General features: G+C 33.6%; 3 protein-coding genes across 12 annotated transcripts in view; 1 reads left to right on the top strand and 2 right to left on the bottom strand.

Moving 5' to 3' along the window:
- LOC126747559 (sex peptide receptor) overlaps nucleotides 1-14,510 on the top strand; it is a 489,101-nt gene that overhangs the window by 13,980 nt on the left and 460,611 nt on the right. For 2 of the 5 annotated variants that reach the window (XM_050456290.1, XM_050456285.1), the window contains exons 3-4: nucleotides 1,805-1,847; nucleotides 7,052-7,094. The exons of 1 other annotated variant lie outside the window; for it this stretch is intronic. The gene's annotated coding sequence lies outside the window, so the exon portion shown is untranslated. Of the gene's footprint in view, nucleotides 1-1,804; nucleotides 1,848-7,051; nucleotides 7,095-14,510 lie in introns of those variants that run through there. 2 more of the 5 variants (XM_050456287.1, XM_050456288.1) reach the window with 2 other exon arrangements.
- Nucleotides 1-14,510, bottom strand: part of LOC126747556 (peroxisome assembly factor 2) — a 128,846-nt gene that overhangs the window by 72,256 nt on the left and 42,080 nt on the right. The gene's annotated exons all lie outside the window — the stretch shown is intronic.
- On the bottom strand, nucleotides 106-13,884 carry LOC126747563 (ribosome-recycling factor, mitochondrial). 6 transcript variants are annotated; one of them, XM_050456301.1, is made up of 4 exons: nucleotides 13,526-13,884; nucleotides 11,196-11,331; nucleotides 461-682; nucleotides 106-408 (listed from the first exon to the last, which is right to left on the bottom strand). In XM_050456301.1, exons 1-4 carry the CDS (start codon nucleotides 13,740-13,742, stop codon nucleotides 168-170), a joined length of 816 nt encoding a protein of 271 aa, XP_050312258.1. In that variant the 5' UTR covers nucleotides 13,743-13,884; the 3' UTR covers nucleotides 106-167. The 6 variants fall into 6 exon arrangements, with proteins under 6 accessions (XP_050312258.1, XP_050312259.1, XP_050312257.1 ...); XM_050456302.1 differs by lacking the exon at nucleotides 461-682 and adding an exon at nucleotides 5,713-5,934 and having other exon boundaries at nucleotides 13,526-13,883; XM_050456299.1 differs by lacking the exons at nucleotides 106-408; nucleotides 461-682 and adding exons at nucleotides 5,358-5,660; nucleotides 5,713-5,934 and having other exon boundaries at nucleotides 13,526-13,881.

The raw sequence follows: 14,510 nt of genomic DNA, 5'->3' as shown, positions 1-14,510 counted from the left end.
AACATATTCGAGTATAACTCACGAACCACTTAAGATATTTTCACAATTTCTTCACAGCAATAAAGCGTATGTCCCGAGGATGTATTTGAGAGTAAAAAAACGCAATTCCTAACAATCATTTATTCCATCATTACAATTTTCAACTTAAACCTACGGCACCACTCTCACTACTTCTCTCCAAGCAGCTCACTCTGTTTACTGTTCAAAATGCCTTCGGCCTCACTAATAAACTGATCGGCAATCGCGATTATTTGCTGCTCCGCACTCCTCGCTAAATCCTCCGAGAGTTTCTCTTGCCTCTTGATTTGCTTTATATGCTTCACCTGTACATCCCGCACGGAATCTTTGCATTTAACAAACAACTGTTTGGCATTTTTCGACAGTTGTTCCCGATGCTCTTTGGTGACCCTAAAAAACCATAAATTAACCCTAAAAACCCTTAAAGAACCTCAGAAGTTACTTAGGAATCGGGATAAACAAGGTGGTGCCGTCCTGTTGCGGGTTCAAATTCATCCCGGATTTTGCGAGAGCTTTTAGGGCGGCCGGGATAACTTGCGGGAAATTGGTGAAATTGACGACGATCGTTTTCGGGTTTTTCCGGATTATTTGGGCGAGTTCTTGCAGTTTATGATCCGTCCCGTCCACCTGGACCACGATCGACTCTATAGAGCTCGTGGTGGACCTCAAAGATACATTTTTAACGAATTCTTTTTTTTTTAAGTATGTTCTCCGTGTAATATGCGGATTTTCCAAAGCCCAGTAATGAGTGTTGTGAAAGTTGAAAATTCCATTGCGCGTAAAATTTGCCTCATCCGTAACTAAAATGTTCATGGTAAAGTTTGGGCTTAACTGCTGGTGATGTAACAACCACTCACAAAAGTGTACTTGAAGCGACAAATCTCTTGGAAGTAGAGCTTGTACCCTCTGCACATGAAACGGGTACAGCGACTCGTGCCTTAAAATTTGCCAACTTGTAGATTGCGATATTCCAAATCGCGCTGCAATTGTTCTAGTACTAATTCCAGGTTGTTCTTCGATAACTTCTAAAATATCCTACTCCAGATTTAGAATGTGCCTTAGGGTTGATGAAAAACGTTTTTTTTTTTTGGCAGAAAATAATTGCCTGAGAGAAAAATGCAATTTAAGAAAATAATAGGTGATAAAAAAATCTATAGTTTCTGTATCTATACTTTTCTCATATAACTCAGTAGTTTTCAACATCTCTAGAGCAGTTGAGGCGATGTTCAATATTTTCGAAATAATTGAATTTATTTTTAATATTTTCTGGAAAATCACAGTAACTTTCAATTATTTTCTTGAAGCAGTTGAAGCTATTTTTGTCGTTTTCAAGGCATCTAAAGTACTCTTTAAGTTTTTCCAGACTGTTGAAGTTATTTTCAATATTTTGCGTACAGTAATTTCCTGTTTTTTTCAGGCCATTAAAGTTTTAAATATTTTCCAGACAATTCAATTATTGTTTAATTCATTTCAAAGAGCTGAAGCTATTTTCAATATATTTTAGGGAGTTAAAGATATTTTTACGAACACATTGCGCTGGTAGTTTTCATTTTTTTAGGTGTTTCATCATATTTTCCAGGCAATTGAAGCAATTTTTATTTATTTTGCCTATAAATTGAAGTAATGGTTTAATTTATCGGTGATTTTCTTATTGTTTTAGGCATTTTCAGTATTTTTTAAAAAAAAACTTTTTTTCCCATTTCTTACAATAAAATATTCTAATTAAATTAATTGAATAGATGTAAAAACTTCTAAGTATAATTTATGTTTTTTCTTTTTTTTGCAGAAGGTCAAGAAGAAAAATGAGAAGAGGCTTTTCAGCCAATGCGGTAAGTCTTTTTTACGTCATTAGATTTTTAGTTGTTTGTAGTTGCAGGTGATCATCCTGCTCTTCGGTAAATTCTAATTGCAATTAATTAAATATATTGCCATGAATTATTTATTTAAAGATGTTGATTAAGGAATTTAAAATACTTATCGATCATTAAGTCGGTTTTTTGGTTATCTCTCGCCTTCTTTACACACTGCTATCAACCATAACTATAGTGTACAACTCATGGACCTTAGTTCTTAAGCCACGTACATTTTGACGGCCTATTTTTAATTCTGGAAAAATCTAGATAAAAAAATCACTCTTCTTTCAGGCCTTCATTGTCACTTTGAGTGAAGGGTATAGGTGAAGGGCATTTGAAATCCTCAAAATGTGGTTATAGGTGGCTTTGAAATCTTCAGGCTTGAATTCTTATGGCATTTTAAGCATAACTTAAAGATATTTTCCTAATTTTTTAAACCAACGAACCGAAGTTCCTGAGGATGAATTTGAGTATAAAAACGTCATTTTGGGTCAGAGATTTGCCTAGTTTAGGACGGTTTTGGTTGGGGAATTATTTTTGCTAATCCTCTTATCAAATTTTTATGGTTTTTGCGAATATTCTCACGAAATAATGGGAATATTTTTAAAAGAATGTTAGCCAAAGAAAGAAACTTTCTTACCAAATAATTTCACATACGAACCTTTTTTGTACCTCAACAACTCACATAGTTACAGCCAATTTTGTCCACGAAGGTCCAAGACTCACCAAAATTGAATATCTTGAACTCATAATTCATCATCAAGATTTTTATTTCTTAGCGCACATTTTAGGGCATAACTTGGAAACCAGTTAAGATATTTACATAATTTCTCTACATGAATAAAATTTGGCACCTGAGGATGAATTTGAGTATAAAAACGTCATTTTGGGTCAGAGATTTGCCTAGTTTAGCAGGGTTTTGGTTGGGGAATTATTTTTGCTAAACCTTTTACTAAATTTTTATCGTTTCTGAGAATATTCTCATAAAATAATACCAATATTCTTAAAAGGATTTAAGCCAAAGAAAGAATGTTTCTTACCCAATATTTTCATGTATGAACGTTTTTTGTACCTCAACAACTCACTGAGTTAGAGCCATTTTTGTTCACCAGGGTCCAAGACCCACCAAATTTGGCTTTTGAAACACATAGTGCAATATCAAGATTTTTATTTATTAGCACATATTTTAAGACATAATTTGGGAATCACTTACAATATTTTCATAATTTCTTCACACCAATCAAGCCAAGTTCCTAAGGATGGATTTTAGTTCAAAAACGTAATTCTAAGTTAAAGATTTATGTAGTTAGGGCAGTTTTGGTTAGCGCATTATTTTTGCAGATTTTATCATTTCTGAGAAAATTCGCACCAAATATTTAGAATATTATTAAAAGAATTCTATACAAAGAAAGAATATTTCTTACCGAATATTTTCATATGTGAACGTTTCTTATACCTCAACAATTGACTAAGCTAGAACCAGTTTTGTCCATCAGGCTCCAAGATCCACCAAATATAAAACTTTTAAAACACAATACAATATCAGGATTTAATAACTCATGCACTACTGAAGATATTTTTATATTTTCTTTACAGTAATAACCTCAAGTTCTTGAGGATTAATGTGGAGGTAAAAACATCATTTTGGGTTGAAGATTTGCGTGGATAGAGCAGTTTTGGTTGCGGCATTATTTTTGCCAATTTTCCCAGTACATTTTAATAGTTCTCGGGATATTTCTCACAAACTGCTGAAAGTAGTCTTAAAAGAATTTTAGCTAAAAAAAGAACGTTTCTTACCCAATAATTTCATATATAAACGTTTTTTGTACCTCACCAACTCATCGAGTTAGAGCCATTTTTGTCCATTAGGGTCTAGGACCCACCAAATTTCAGGCTTATGAACCACTTAAGGTATTTTCATAATTTTTTCGCAGCAATAAAGTGAAACTCCTAAGGATGAATTAAAGAGTAAATACGTCATTCTAGGTAAAACATTGGCGTAAATAGAGCCGTTTTGGTTGGGCATTATATTTGCCAATTTTCCTCGTAATTTTTTGTAGCTTTTTGGATTTTTCTCATAAACTATTGGAAATATTCCTGAAAAAGAACGTTCCTTACCCAATAATTTCAGATATGAACGTTTTTTGTACCTCATCAACTCACCGAGTTAGAGCCAATTTTATCCATCAGGGTCCAAGACCCACCAATTTCAGGTTTTTGGAACGCACAATGAACCGTCAACATAATTGAGCATAACTTCTGAACCACTTAAGATGTTTTCATAATTTTTTCACAGTAATAAAACCGAGGTCCTGAAGATGGATTTGAGGCTAAAAATGTCATTTTGGCTTAAAGATTTGCGTAATTAAGTCAGTTTTGGTTGGAGCATTATTTTTTGTCAATTTTCTTAACAAATATTAACTTTTTCGGGAATATTCTCATAAAATAATTAAATTATTCTTAAAAGAATTTAAAGTCAAAGAAAGCAAATTTATTACACAATATTTTCATATATGAACGTTTTTTGTACCTCAACAACTCACCGAGTTAGAGCCAATTTTATCCACCAGGGTCCAAGACCCACCAAATTTCAGGTTTTTGGAACGCACAATGAACCGTCAACATAATTGAGCATAACTTCTGAACCACTTAAGATGTTTTCATAATTTTTTCACAGTAATAAAACCGAGGTCCTGAAGATGGATTTGAGGCTAAAAATGTCATTTTGGCTTAAAGATTTGCGTAATTAAGTCAGTTTTGGTTGGAGCATTATTTTTTGTCAATTTTCTTAACAAATATTAACTTTTTCGGGAATATTCTCATAAAATAATTAAATTATTCTTAAAAGAATTTAAAGCCAAAGAAAGCAAATTTATTACACAATATTTTCATATATGAACGTTTTTTGTACCTCAACAACTCACCGAGTTAGAGCCAATTTTATCCACCAGGGTCCAAGACCCACCAAATTTCAGATTTTTGGAACGCACAATGAACCGTCAACATATTTGAGCATAACTCACGAACCACTTAAGATATTTTCATAATTTCTTCACAGTAATAAAGCTGAGCTTCTGAAGATGGATTTGAGGCTAAAAACGTCATTTTGGATTAAAGATTTGCGTAATTAAGTTAGTTTTTGTTGGAGCATTATTTTTTGGCAATTTTCTTAACAAATATTAACTTTTTCGGGAATATTCTCATGAAATAATTGAACTATTCTTAAAAGAATTTGAGCCAAAGAAAGCAAATTTATTACACAATATTTTCATATATGAACGCTTCTGGTACCCCAACAACTCACTGAGTTAGAGCCATTTTTGTCCACCAGGGTACAAGACCCACCAAATTTCAGGTTTTTGGAACGCACAATGAACCATGAACATATTCGAGTATAACTCACGAACCACTTAAGATATTTTCACAATTTCTTCACAGCAATAAAGCGTATGTCCCGAGGATGTATTTGAGAGTAAAAAAACGCAATTCCTAACAATCATTTATTCCATCATTACAATTTTCAACTTAAACCTACGGCACCACTCTCACTACTTCTCTCCAAGCAGCTCACTCTGTTTACTGTTCAAAATGCCTTCGGCCTCACTAATAAACTGATCGGCAATCGCGATTATTTGCTGCTCCGCACTCCTCGCTAAATCCTCCGAGAGTTTCTCTTGCCTCTTGATTTGCTTTATATGCTTCACCTGTACATCCCGCACGGAATCTTTGCATTTAACAAACAACTGTTTGGCATTTTTCGACAGTTGTTCCCGATGCTCCTTGTTGACCCTAAAAAACCATAAATTAACCCTAAAAACCCTTAAAGAACCTCAGACGTTACTTAGGAATCGGGATAAACAAGGTGGTGCCGTCCTGTTGCGGGTTCAAATTCATCCCGGATTTTGCGAGAGCTTTTAGGGCGGCCGGGATAACTTGCGGGAAATTGGTGAAATTGACGACGATCGTTTTCGGGTTTTTCCGGATTATTTGGGCGAGTTCTTGCAGTTTATGATCCGTCCCGTCCACCTGGACCACGATCGACTCTATAGAGCTCGTGGTGGACCTCAAAGATACATTTTTAACGAATTCTTTTTTTTTAAGTATGTTCTCCGTGTAATATGCGGATTTTCCAAAGCCCAGTAATGAGTGTTATGAAAGTTGAAAATTCCATTGCGCGTAAAATTTGCCTCATCCGTAACTAAAATGTTCATGGTAAAGTTTGGGCTTAACTGCTGGTGATGTAACAACCACTCACAAAAGTGTACTTGAAGCGACAAATCTCTTGGAAGTAAGGCTTGTACCCTCTGCACATGAAACGGGTACAGCGACTCGTGCCTTAAAATTTGCCAACTTGTAGATTGCGATATTCCAAATCGCGCTGCAATTGTTCTAGTACTAATTCCAGGTTGTTCTTCGATAACTTCTAAAATATCCTACTCCAGATTTAGAATGTGCCTTAGGGTTGATGAAAAACGTTTTTTTTTGGCAGAAAATAATTGCCTGAGAGAAAAATGCAATTTAAGAAAATAATAGGTGATAAAAAAATCTATAGTTTCTGTATCTATACTTTTCTCATATAACTCAGTAGTTTTCAACATCTCTAGAGCAGTTGAGGCGATGTTCAATATTTCGAAATAATTGAATTTATTTTTAATATTTTCTGGAAAATCACAGTAACGTTCAATTATTTTCTTGAAGCAGTTGAAGCTATTTTTGTCGTTTTCAAGGCATCTGAAGTACTCTTTAAGTTTTTCCAGACTGTTGAAGTTATTTTCAATATTTTGCGTACAGTAATTTTCTGTTTTTTTCAGGCCATTAAAGCTGTTTTAAATATTTTCCAGACAATTCAATTATTGTTTAATTCATTTCAAAGAGCTGAAGCTATTTTCAATATATTTTAGGGAGTTAAAGATATTTTTACGGACACATTGTGGTAGTTTTCATTTTTTTAGGTGTTTCATCATATTTTCCAGGCAATTGAAGCAATTTTTACTTATTTTGCCTATAAATTGAAGTAATGGTTTAATTTATCGGTGATTTTCTTATTGTTTTAGGCATTTTCAGTATTTTTAAAAAAAAACTTTTTTTCCCATTTCTTACAATAAAATATTCTAATTAAATTAATTGAATAGATGTAAAAACTTCTAAGTATAATTTATGTTTTTTCTTTTTTTTTGCAGAAGGTCAAGAAGAAAAATGAGAAGAGGCTTTTCAGCCAATGCGGTAAGTCTTTTTTACGTCATTAGATTTTTAGTTGTTTGTAGTTGCAGGTGATCATCCTGCTCTTCGGTAAATTCTAATTGCAATTAATTAAATATATTGCCATGAATTATTTATTTAAAGATGTTGATTAAGGAATTTAAAATACTTATCGATCATTAAGTCGGTTTTTTGGTTATCTCTCGCCTTCTTTACACACTGCTATCAACCATAACTATAGTGTACAACTCATGGACCTTAGTTCTTAAGCCACGTACATTTTGACGGCCTATTTTTAATTCTGGAAAAATCTAGATAAAAAAATCACTCTTCTTTCAGGCCTTCATTGTCACTTTGAGTGAAGGGTATAGGTGAAGGGCATTTGAAATCCTCAAAATGTGGTTATAGGTGGCTTTGAAATCTTCAGGCTTGAATTCTTATGGCATTTTAAGCATAACTTAAAGATATTTTCCTAATTTTTTAAACCAACGAACCGAAGTTCCTGAGGATGAATTTGAGTATAAAAACGTCATTTTGGGTCAGAGATTTGCCTAGTTTAGGACGGTTTTGGTTGGGGAATTATTTTTGCTAATCCTCTTATCAAATTTTTATGGTTTTTGCGAATATTCTCACGAAATAATGGGAATATTTTTAAAAGAATGTTAGCCAAAGAAAGAAACTTTCTTACCAAATAATTTCACATACGAACCTTTTTTGTACCTCAACAACTCACATAGTTACAGCCAATTTTGTCCACGAAGGTCCAAGACTCACCAAAATTGAATATCTTGAACTCATAATTCATCATCAAGATTTTTATTTCTTAGCGCACATTTTAGGGCATAACTTGGAAACCAGTTAAGATATTTACATAATTTCTCTACATGAATAAAATTTGGCTCCTGAGGATGAATTTGAGTATAAAAACGTCATTTTGGGTCAGAGATTTGCCTAGTTTAGCAGGGTTTTGGTTGGGGAATTATTTTTGCTAAACCTTTTACTAAATTTTTATCGTTTCTGAGAATATTCTCATAAAATAATAGTAATATTCTTAAAAGGATTTAAGCCAAAGAAAGAATGTTTCTTACCCAATATTTTCATGTATGAACGTTTGTTGTACCTCAACAACTCACTGAGTTAGAGCCATTTTTGTTCACCAGGGTCCAAGGCCCACCAAATTTGGCTTTTGAAACACATAGTGCAATATCAAGATTTTTATTTATTAGCACATATTTTAAGACATAGTTTGGGAATCACTTACAATATTTTCATAATTTCTTCACACCAATCAAGCCAAGTTCCTAAGGATGGATTTTAGTTCAAAAACGTAATTCTAAGTTAAAGATTTATGTAGTTAGGGCAGTTTTGGTTAGCGCATTATTTTTGCAGATTTTCTTAGCAAATTTTATCATTTCTGAGAAAATTCGCACCAAATATTTAGAATATTATTAAAAGAATTATATACAAAGAAAGAATATTTCTTACCGAATATTTTCATATGTGAACGTTTCTTATACCTCAACAATTGACTAAGCTAGAGCCAGTTTTGTCCATCAGGCTCCAAGATCCACCAAATATAAAACTTTTAAAACACAATACAATATCAGGATTTAATAACTCATGCACTACTGAAGATATTTTCATATTTTCTTTACAGTAATAACCTCAAGTTCTTGAGGATTAATGTGGAGGTAAAAACATCATTTTGGGTTGAAGATTTGCGTGGATAGAGCAGTTTTGGTTGGGGCATTATTTTTGCCAATTTTCCCAGTACATTTTAATAGTTCTCGGGATATTTCTCACAAACCGCTGAAAGTACTCTTAAAAGAATTTTAGCTGAAGAAAGAACGTTTCTTACCCAATAATTTCATATATAAACTTTTTTTGTACCTCACCAACTCATCGAGTTAGAGCCATTTTTGTCCATTAGGGTCTAGGACCCACCAAATTTCAGGCTTATGAACCACTTAAGGTATTTTCATAATTTTTTCGCAGTAATAAAGTGAAACTCCTAAGGATGAATTAAAGAGTAAATACGTCATTCTAGGTAAAACATTGGCGTAAATAGAGCCGTTTTGGTTGGGCATTATATTTGCCAATTTTCCTCGTAATTTTTTAAGCTTTTTGGATTTTTCTCATAAACTATTGGAAATATTCCTGAAAAAGAACGTTCCTTACCCAATAATTTCAGATATGAACGTTTTTTGTACCTCAACAACTTACTGAGTTAGAGCCAATTTTATCCACCAGGGTCCAAGATCCACCAAATTTCAGGTTTTTGGAACGCACAATGAACCGTCAACATATTTGAGCATAACTTATGAACCACTTAAGATGTTTTCATAATTTCTTCACAGTAATAAAGCCGAGCTTCTGAAGATAGATTTGAGGCTAAAAACGTCATTTTGGATTAAATATTTGCGTAATTAAGTCAGTTTTGGTTGGAGCATTATTTTTTGTCAATTTTCTTAACAAATATTAACTTTTTCGGGAATATTCTCATAAAATAATTAAATTATTCTTAAAAGAATTTAAAGTCAAAGAAAGCAAATTTATTACACAATATTTTCATATATGAACGTTTTTTGTACCTCAACAACTCACCGAGTTAGAGCCAATTTTATCCACCAGGGTCCAAGACCCACCAAATTTCAGGTTTTTGGAACGCACAATGAACCGTCAACATAATTGAGCATAACTTCTGAACCACTTAAGATGTTTTCATAATTTTTTCACAGTAATAAAACCGAGGTCCTGAAGATGGATTTGAGGCTAAAAATGTCATTTTGGCTTAAAGATTTGCGTAATTAAGTCAGTTTTGGTTGGAGCATTATTTTTTGTCAATTTTCTTAACAAATATTAACTTTTTCGGGAATATTCTCATAAAATAATTAAATTATTCTTAAAAGAATTTAAAGCCAAAGAAAGCAAATTTATTACACAATATTTTCATATATGAACGTTTTTTGTACCTCAACAACTCACCGAGTTAGAGCCAATTTTATCCACCAGGGTCCAAGACCCACCAAATTTCAGATTTTTGGAACGCACAATGAACCGTCAACATATTTGAGCATAACTCACGAACCACTTAAGATATTTTCATAATTTCTTCACAGTAATAAAGCTGAGCTTCTGAAGATGGATTTGAGGCTAAAAACGTCATTTTGGATTAAAGATTTGCGTAATTAAGTTAGTTTGTGTTGGAGCATTATTTTTTGGCAATTTTCTTAACAAATATTAACTTTTTCGGGAATATTCTCATGAAATAATTGAACTATTCTTAAAAGAATTTGAGCCAAAGAAAGCAAATTTATTACACAATATTTTCATATATGAACGCTTCTGGTACCCCAACAACTCACTGAGTTAGAGCCATTTTTGTCCACCAGGGTACAAGACCCACCAAATTTCAGGTTTTTGGAACGCACAATGAACCATGAACATATTCGAGTATAACTCACGAACCACTTAAGATATTTTCACAATTTCTTCACAGCAATAAAGCGTATGTCCCGAGGATGTATTTGAGAGTAAAAAAACGCAATTCCTAACAATCATTTATTCCATCATTACAATTTTCAACTTAAACCTACGGCACCACTCTCACTACTTCTCTCCAAGCAGCTCACTCTGTTTACTGTTCAAAATGCCTTCGGCCTCACTAATAAACTGATCGGCAATCGCGATTATTTGCTGCTCCGCACTCCTCGCTAAATCCTCCGAGAGTTTCTCTTGCCTCTTGATTTGCTTTATATGCTTCACCTGTACATCCCGCACGGAATCTTTGCATTTAACAAACAACTGTTTGGCATTTTTCGACAGTTGTTCCCGATGCTCCTTGGTGACCCTAAAAAACCATAAATTAACCCTAAAAACCCCTTAAAGAACCTCAGACGTTACTTAGGAATCGGGATAAACAAGGTGGTGCCGTCCTGTTGCGGGTTCAAATTCATCCCGGATTTTGCGAGAGCTTTTAGGGCGGCCGGGATAACTTGCGGGAAATTGGTGAAATTGACGACGATCGTTTTCGGGTTTTTCCGGATTATTTGGGCGAGTTCTTGCAGTTTATGATCCGTCCCGTCCACCTGGACCACGATCGACTCTATAGAGCCCGTGGTGGACCTCAAGGATAAATTTTTCACGAAATCCTCTTCCATGTGCTGGATCGCTTTTTGCATGTGATTTTTCAGGTTTTCCAGGTTGATTATCCCGGATAGTTCGGCCTCGTTGATTTCCACCTTGGCCGCTTTACCTTTGCCTGTAAACTAGATAATGTTGAATCGATGGGTTTAGTACCAAATTGCAGGGTTATTTGCATCGAAAAAATGGTTTAAGTTCCAGAAAAAAGCGTAAAATGCCTCGAATAAGACTGAGAGTTGGTTCAAAAGTCTGGAACATTCAAGGTATCGCTTCAAATCCATAAAGTGTGAAAGGCTAATCAAACCAGATATATTCTTATGCTTAGCATGTGTATGTTCGAATTGAAAATCTCATTAGACCTGCACAAGGCTGTACAATACAGCGTTGATTTTTGAGACATTCTCAAGAATATTGGAATTGTTGTGTATTATAGTTAGTGAGGGTTTTGTCGGTAAACATCGCATTGTAATGCTGCAGTTCATCCATTAGTTGTGCAAGACAAGCCAAGGTGAACTAGCCCCTAAAATGCAGGATATAGACGAAAGGAAGTTAAACATAATTATGAAGGAAGTCATTAGTGAACAACTTTAAAGTAGTAGATCCTCGGTAGAGTAATAAATTCTTAAATAACGAAAAATCTTATTCTATCTGAAAGGACAGATTTGAAATTGTTCAGTCTCTTTCTTAGCCAAATTGACGCCATAAATTAAAACACATTGTGTCTTCTTGCTTGACCTGAAGCATGAAATTGATTGTTGCAGTAGTGCATTAAATCTCATTTTAGCAAAATCTGTGCAGATTACATAAAGTTGATACGTGTTTTGTACAAAAAATTTTAAACTAGTGTCTGTTGATCTACACTGGAAAAAATCTTGCTGAAATAATAATATGATGCCTCAGAAAAGTTGGATAAAATGGAGATTGGGCGATAATTCTGCACCATTTTTTTTCAAAATTAAATACACAGAGTTTGAGTGAAAGCACAAGCACAGTCATATAGAAAAAAGATGAAAAACTCTTAAACCCTGCAGTCTCCTTATTTTTTCTAGTTTTTACAAGGATGATAATACATACACAAGATTTCATTCATAAGGACGGACATCTTCAGAAGCAGATTGTACATCACTGAACTTAACAGATGGAGTGAATCTGTTAAACATGCTACCAGAGAAGACATGCAAAATATGCAAAAGCATTCACAAATTGCAGGGAAATTGTTATTGGAATTCAAAATATTAGGGATTTTAAATGTCGAAAACCTTGATTCTTTCTGCTGCTTATTAAATTCCCTTAAAAAATCTGCAATTAGATTAATCTTAAGTTGATCGTTAAATTCTGTTTAAGTCTGACATATTTCTGAACTGTGCCTTTAAGATACTGAAATTTTATTTAATATAGTAATTATTGCAGTCGTTAGCCATGTCCTTTAATGATACAAATTACTACCCTTGATATGGTATTTTAATTTGATTATATTCAATTCTTTTTCTTGTCTACTAATTTTCTTAATGGTTCCCATGTGTCTAGTATGATTTATTCAAGAACATTATGTAATTAAATATATTCAAGCAGAGTAATTTGTTAACTCCTGAATAAGATCACACCTATTGTATGCCTCTTTATTATGGTTTCCTAATTATGCAGTGCATATTAACCGGCTCGAATCAGTTCAACGAATGTTGTGCAGCAGTTGTTGCTTTCAAAGTTTAATATTATTTAGCTGTCTGTTCATCAGTTGCATCTGTACAAAAAGACACAATGTGTTGTTGAATTTGTCAAAGAAAGAGAAAGACGCAACTTGTTCAATGATGTTCTGTTATGGTTTGATGTTGATCTGCTTGGCATGACTTTGAATAATTTCTGTTCTTTCAGATAGAATTAGATTGTTACTTATATAAGCTTTTAATGCATTATCTACAATTAGTTTTATATTGTACCAGTTAGTGAAATCGATATGGTTATTTGTTACATAACTGAATTTATTCTATTATTTGTCAATATTTCATTATTAACATTGTTTTTCTGTTGGACAATAAAACTTTGAGTTTGAATAAACACACTAACTTATTAGAACTATCTATAGCAATTTACCCATTAACCGAACTATCTTTGAAGTACTTTGGCTGTATCTCAAAAGCTCATTAGACCATACAGTGCAGCCAAAATCTGAACATATATTTAGCCTACTGTAATAACTAATATAAATTAATCTAAATGGTTTAAAACCACTGGATGATTATGGACTCTAATAGTTTAACATGTACTTCTCAAGGCGAGAATGCTGGAACTGATATAATTTAACAAGTAAGTACCTTTGTCCTTCTTTTTGTCCTTGCCTTTGGCATAGCTCCTTGAGGATATTAAAAAATAGCTTCCATGTTTTAACGTTAAATTTGAGGTAAAAGTGGCTGTAGAAAGGGGGCAACAGTTTGGGACCTTTTGTATCGTTTTCATTGGTGTTAGGACCGAATTTCTGCCAGATTTTAAGTATTTGAAGATTCTCGGTAGAGATTTCGTTGTGGAGAACATGTTGGTGCACTAAAGTCTAATAAAATCGCTGTTTTATTAAGTTAAAACTATGGGGGTCACATTTGTTTTGGTTATATTCGTCGTTGACCTAACCTCACTTATTTCCCCAAGTTCAGGAGTCACTTCTGCTCGTCGAATGTATGTTAAATTATTTTTCTTAAATGTACGTATTATAGTAGGAAACATAGACTGCGCAGTTAATACGTATTTAAATAAAGGGTTACATACACTGCGCGATTAAATAGTGGTAGAAAGAAGGCAAGAATTCATTAATAAAACTACACTTTTTTTTTAAATAAAACCCATATGCCATACTTGCTTTGGTATGTTCCTAACCTCACTCACAGATTTAACTAGCTAACGCAAGTTAACGCAAGTTAACGCAAGTTGCGTTAGCTAGTTAAATCTGTGCCTCACTTTTCATCAAAAAGTTACTTCAGATGAATAAGGCAGATGTTGCATTAAGTTGTACGCAACTTAAGTTGCGTGAAAGGCGGCCATTAGGACTTAACTGTTTGAAGATTTCTCATAGACATTTTGCTGTCTGTAGTGGCATTTGATTGAAAAAATGTAAATAAAATTGCAGTTCTCAACTCTCTCACTTTTTAATAAGGTCAAGCACGTCAAATATATGTTGCGCAACACGCAAGGTGACATATGTTTGAAGGTTCTTGGCGGATATTTTGTTTTGTTGCAAAAAATCCAAGAAAATGTCATTAAGCTGTGTTCGTTTTCTCATAAGAAGACTTTTTTAAAGGTAAACGTATG

Source organism: Anthonomus grandis, chromosome 19 (genome assembly GCF_022605725.1).
Source record: "Anthonomus grandis grandis chromosome 19, icAntGran1.3, whole genome shotgun sequence".
Lineage (NCBI taxonomy): Eukaryota > Metazoa > Arthropoda > Insecta > Coleoptera > Curculionidae > Anthonomus > Anthonomus grandis.
This window is presented reverse-complemented; position numbering and strand designations above follow the sequence as displayed.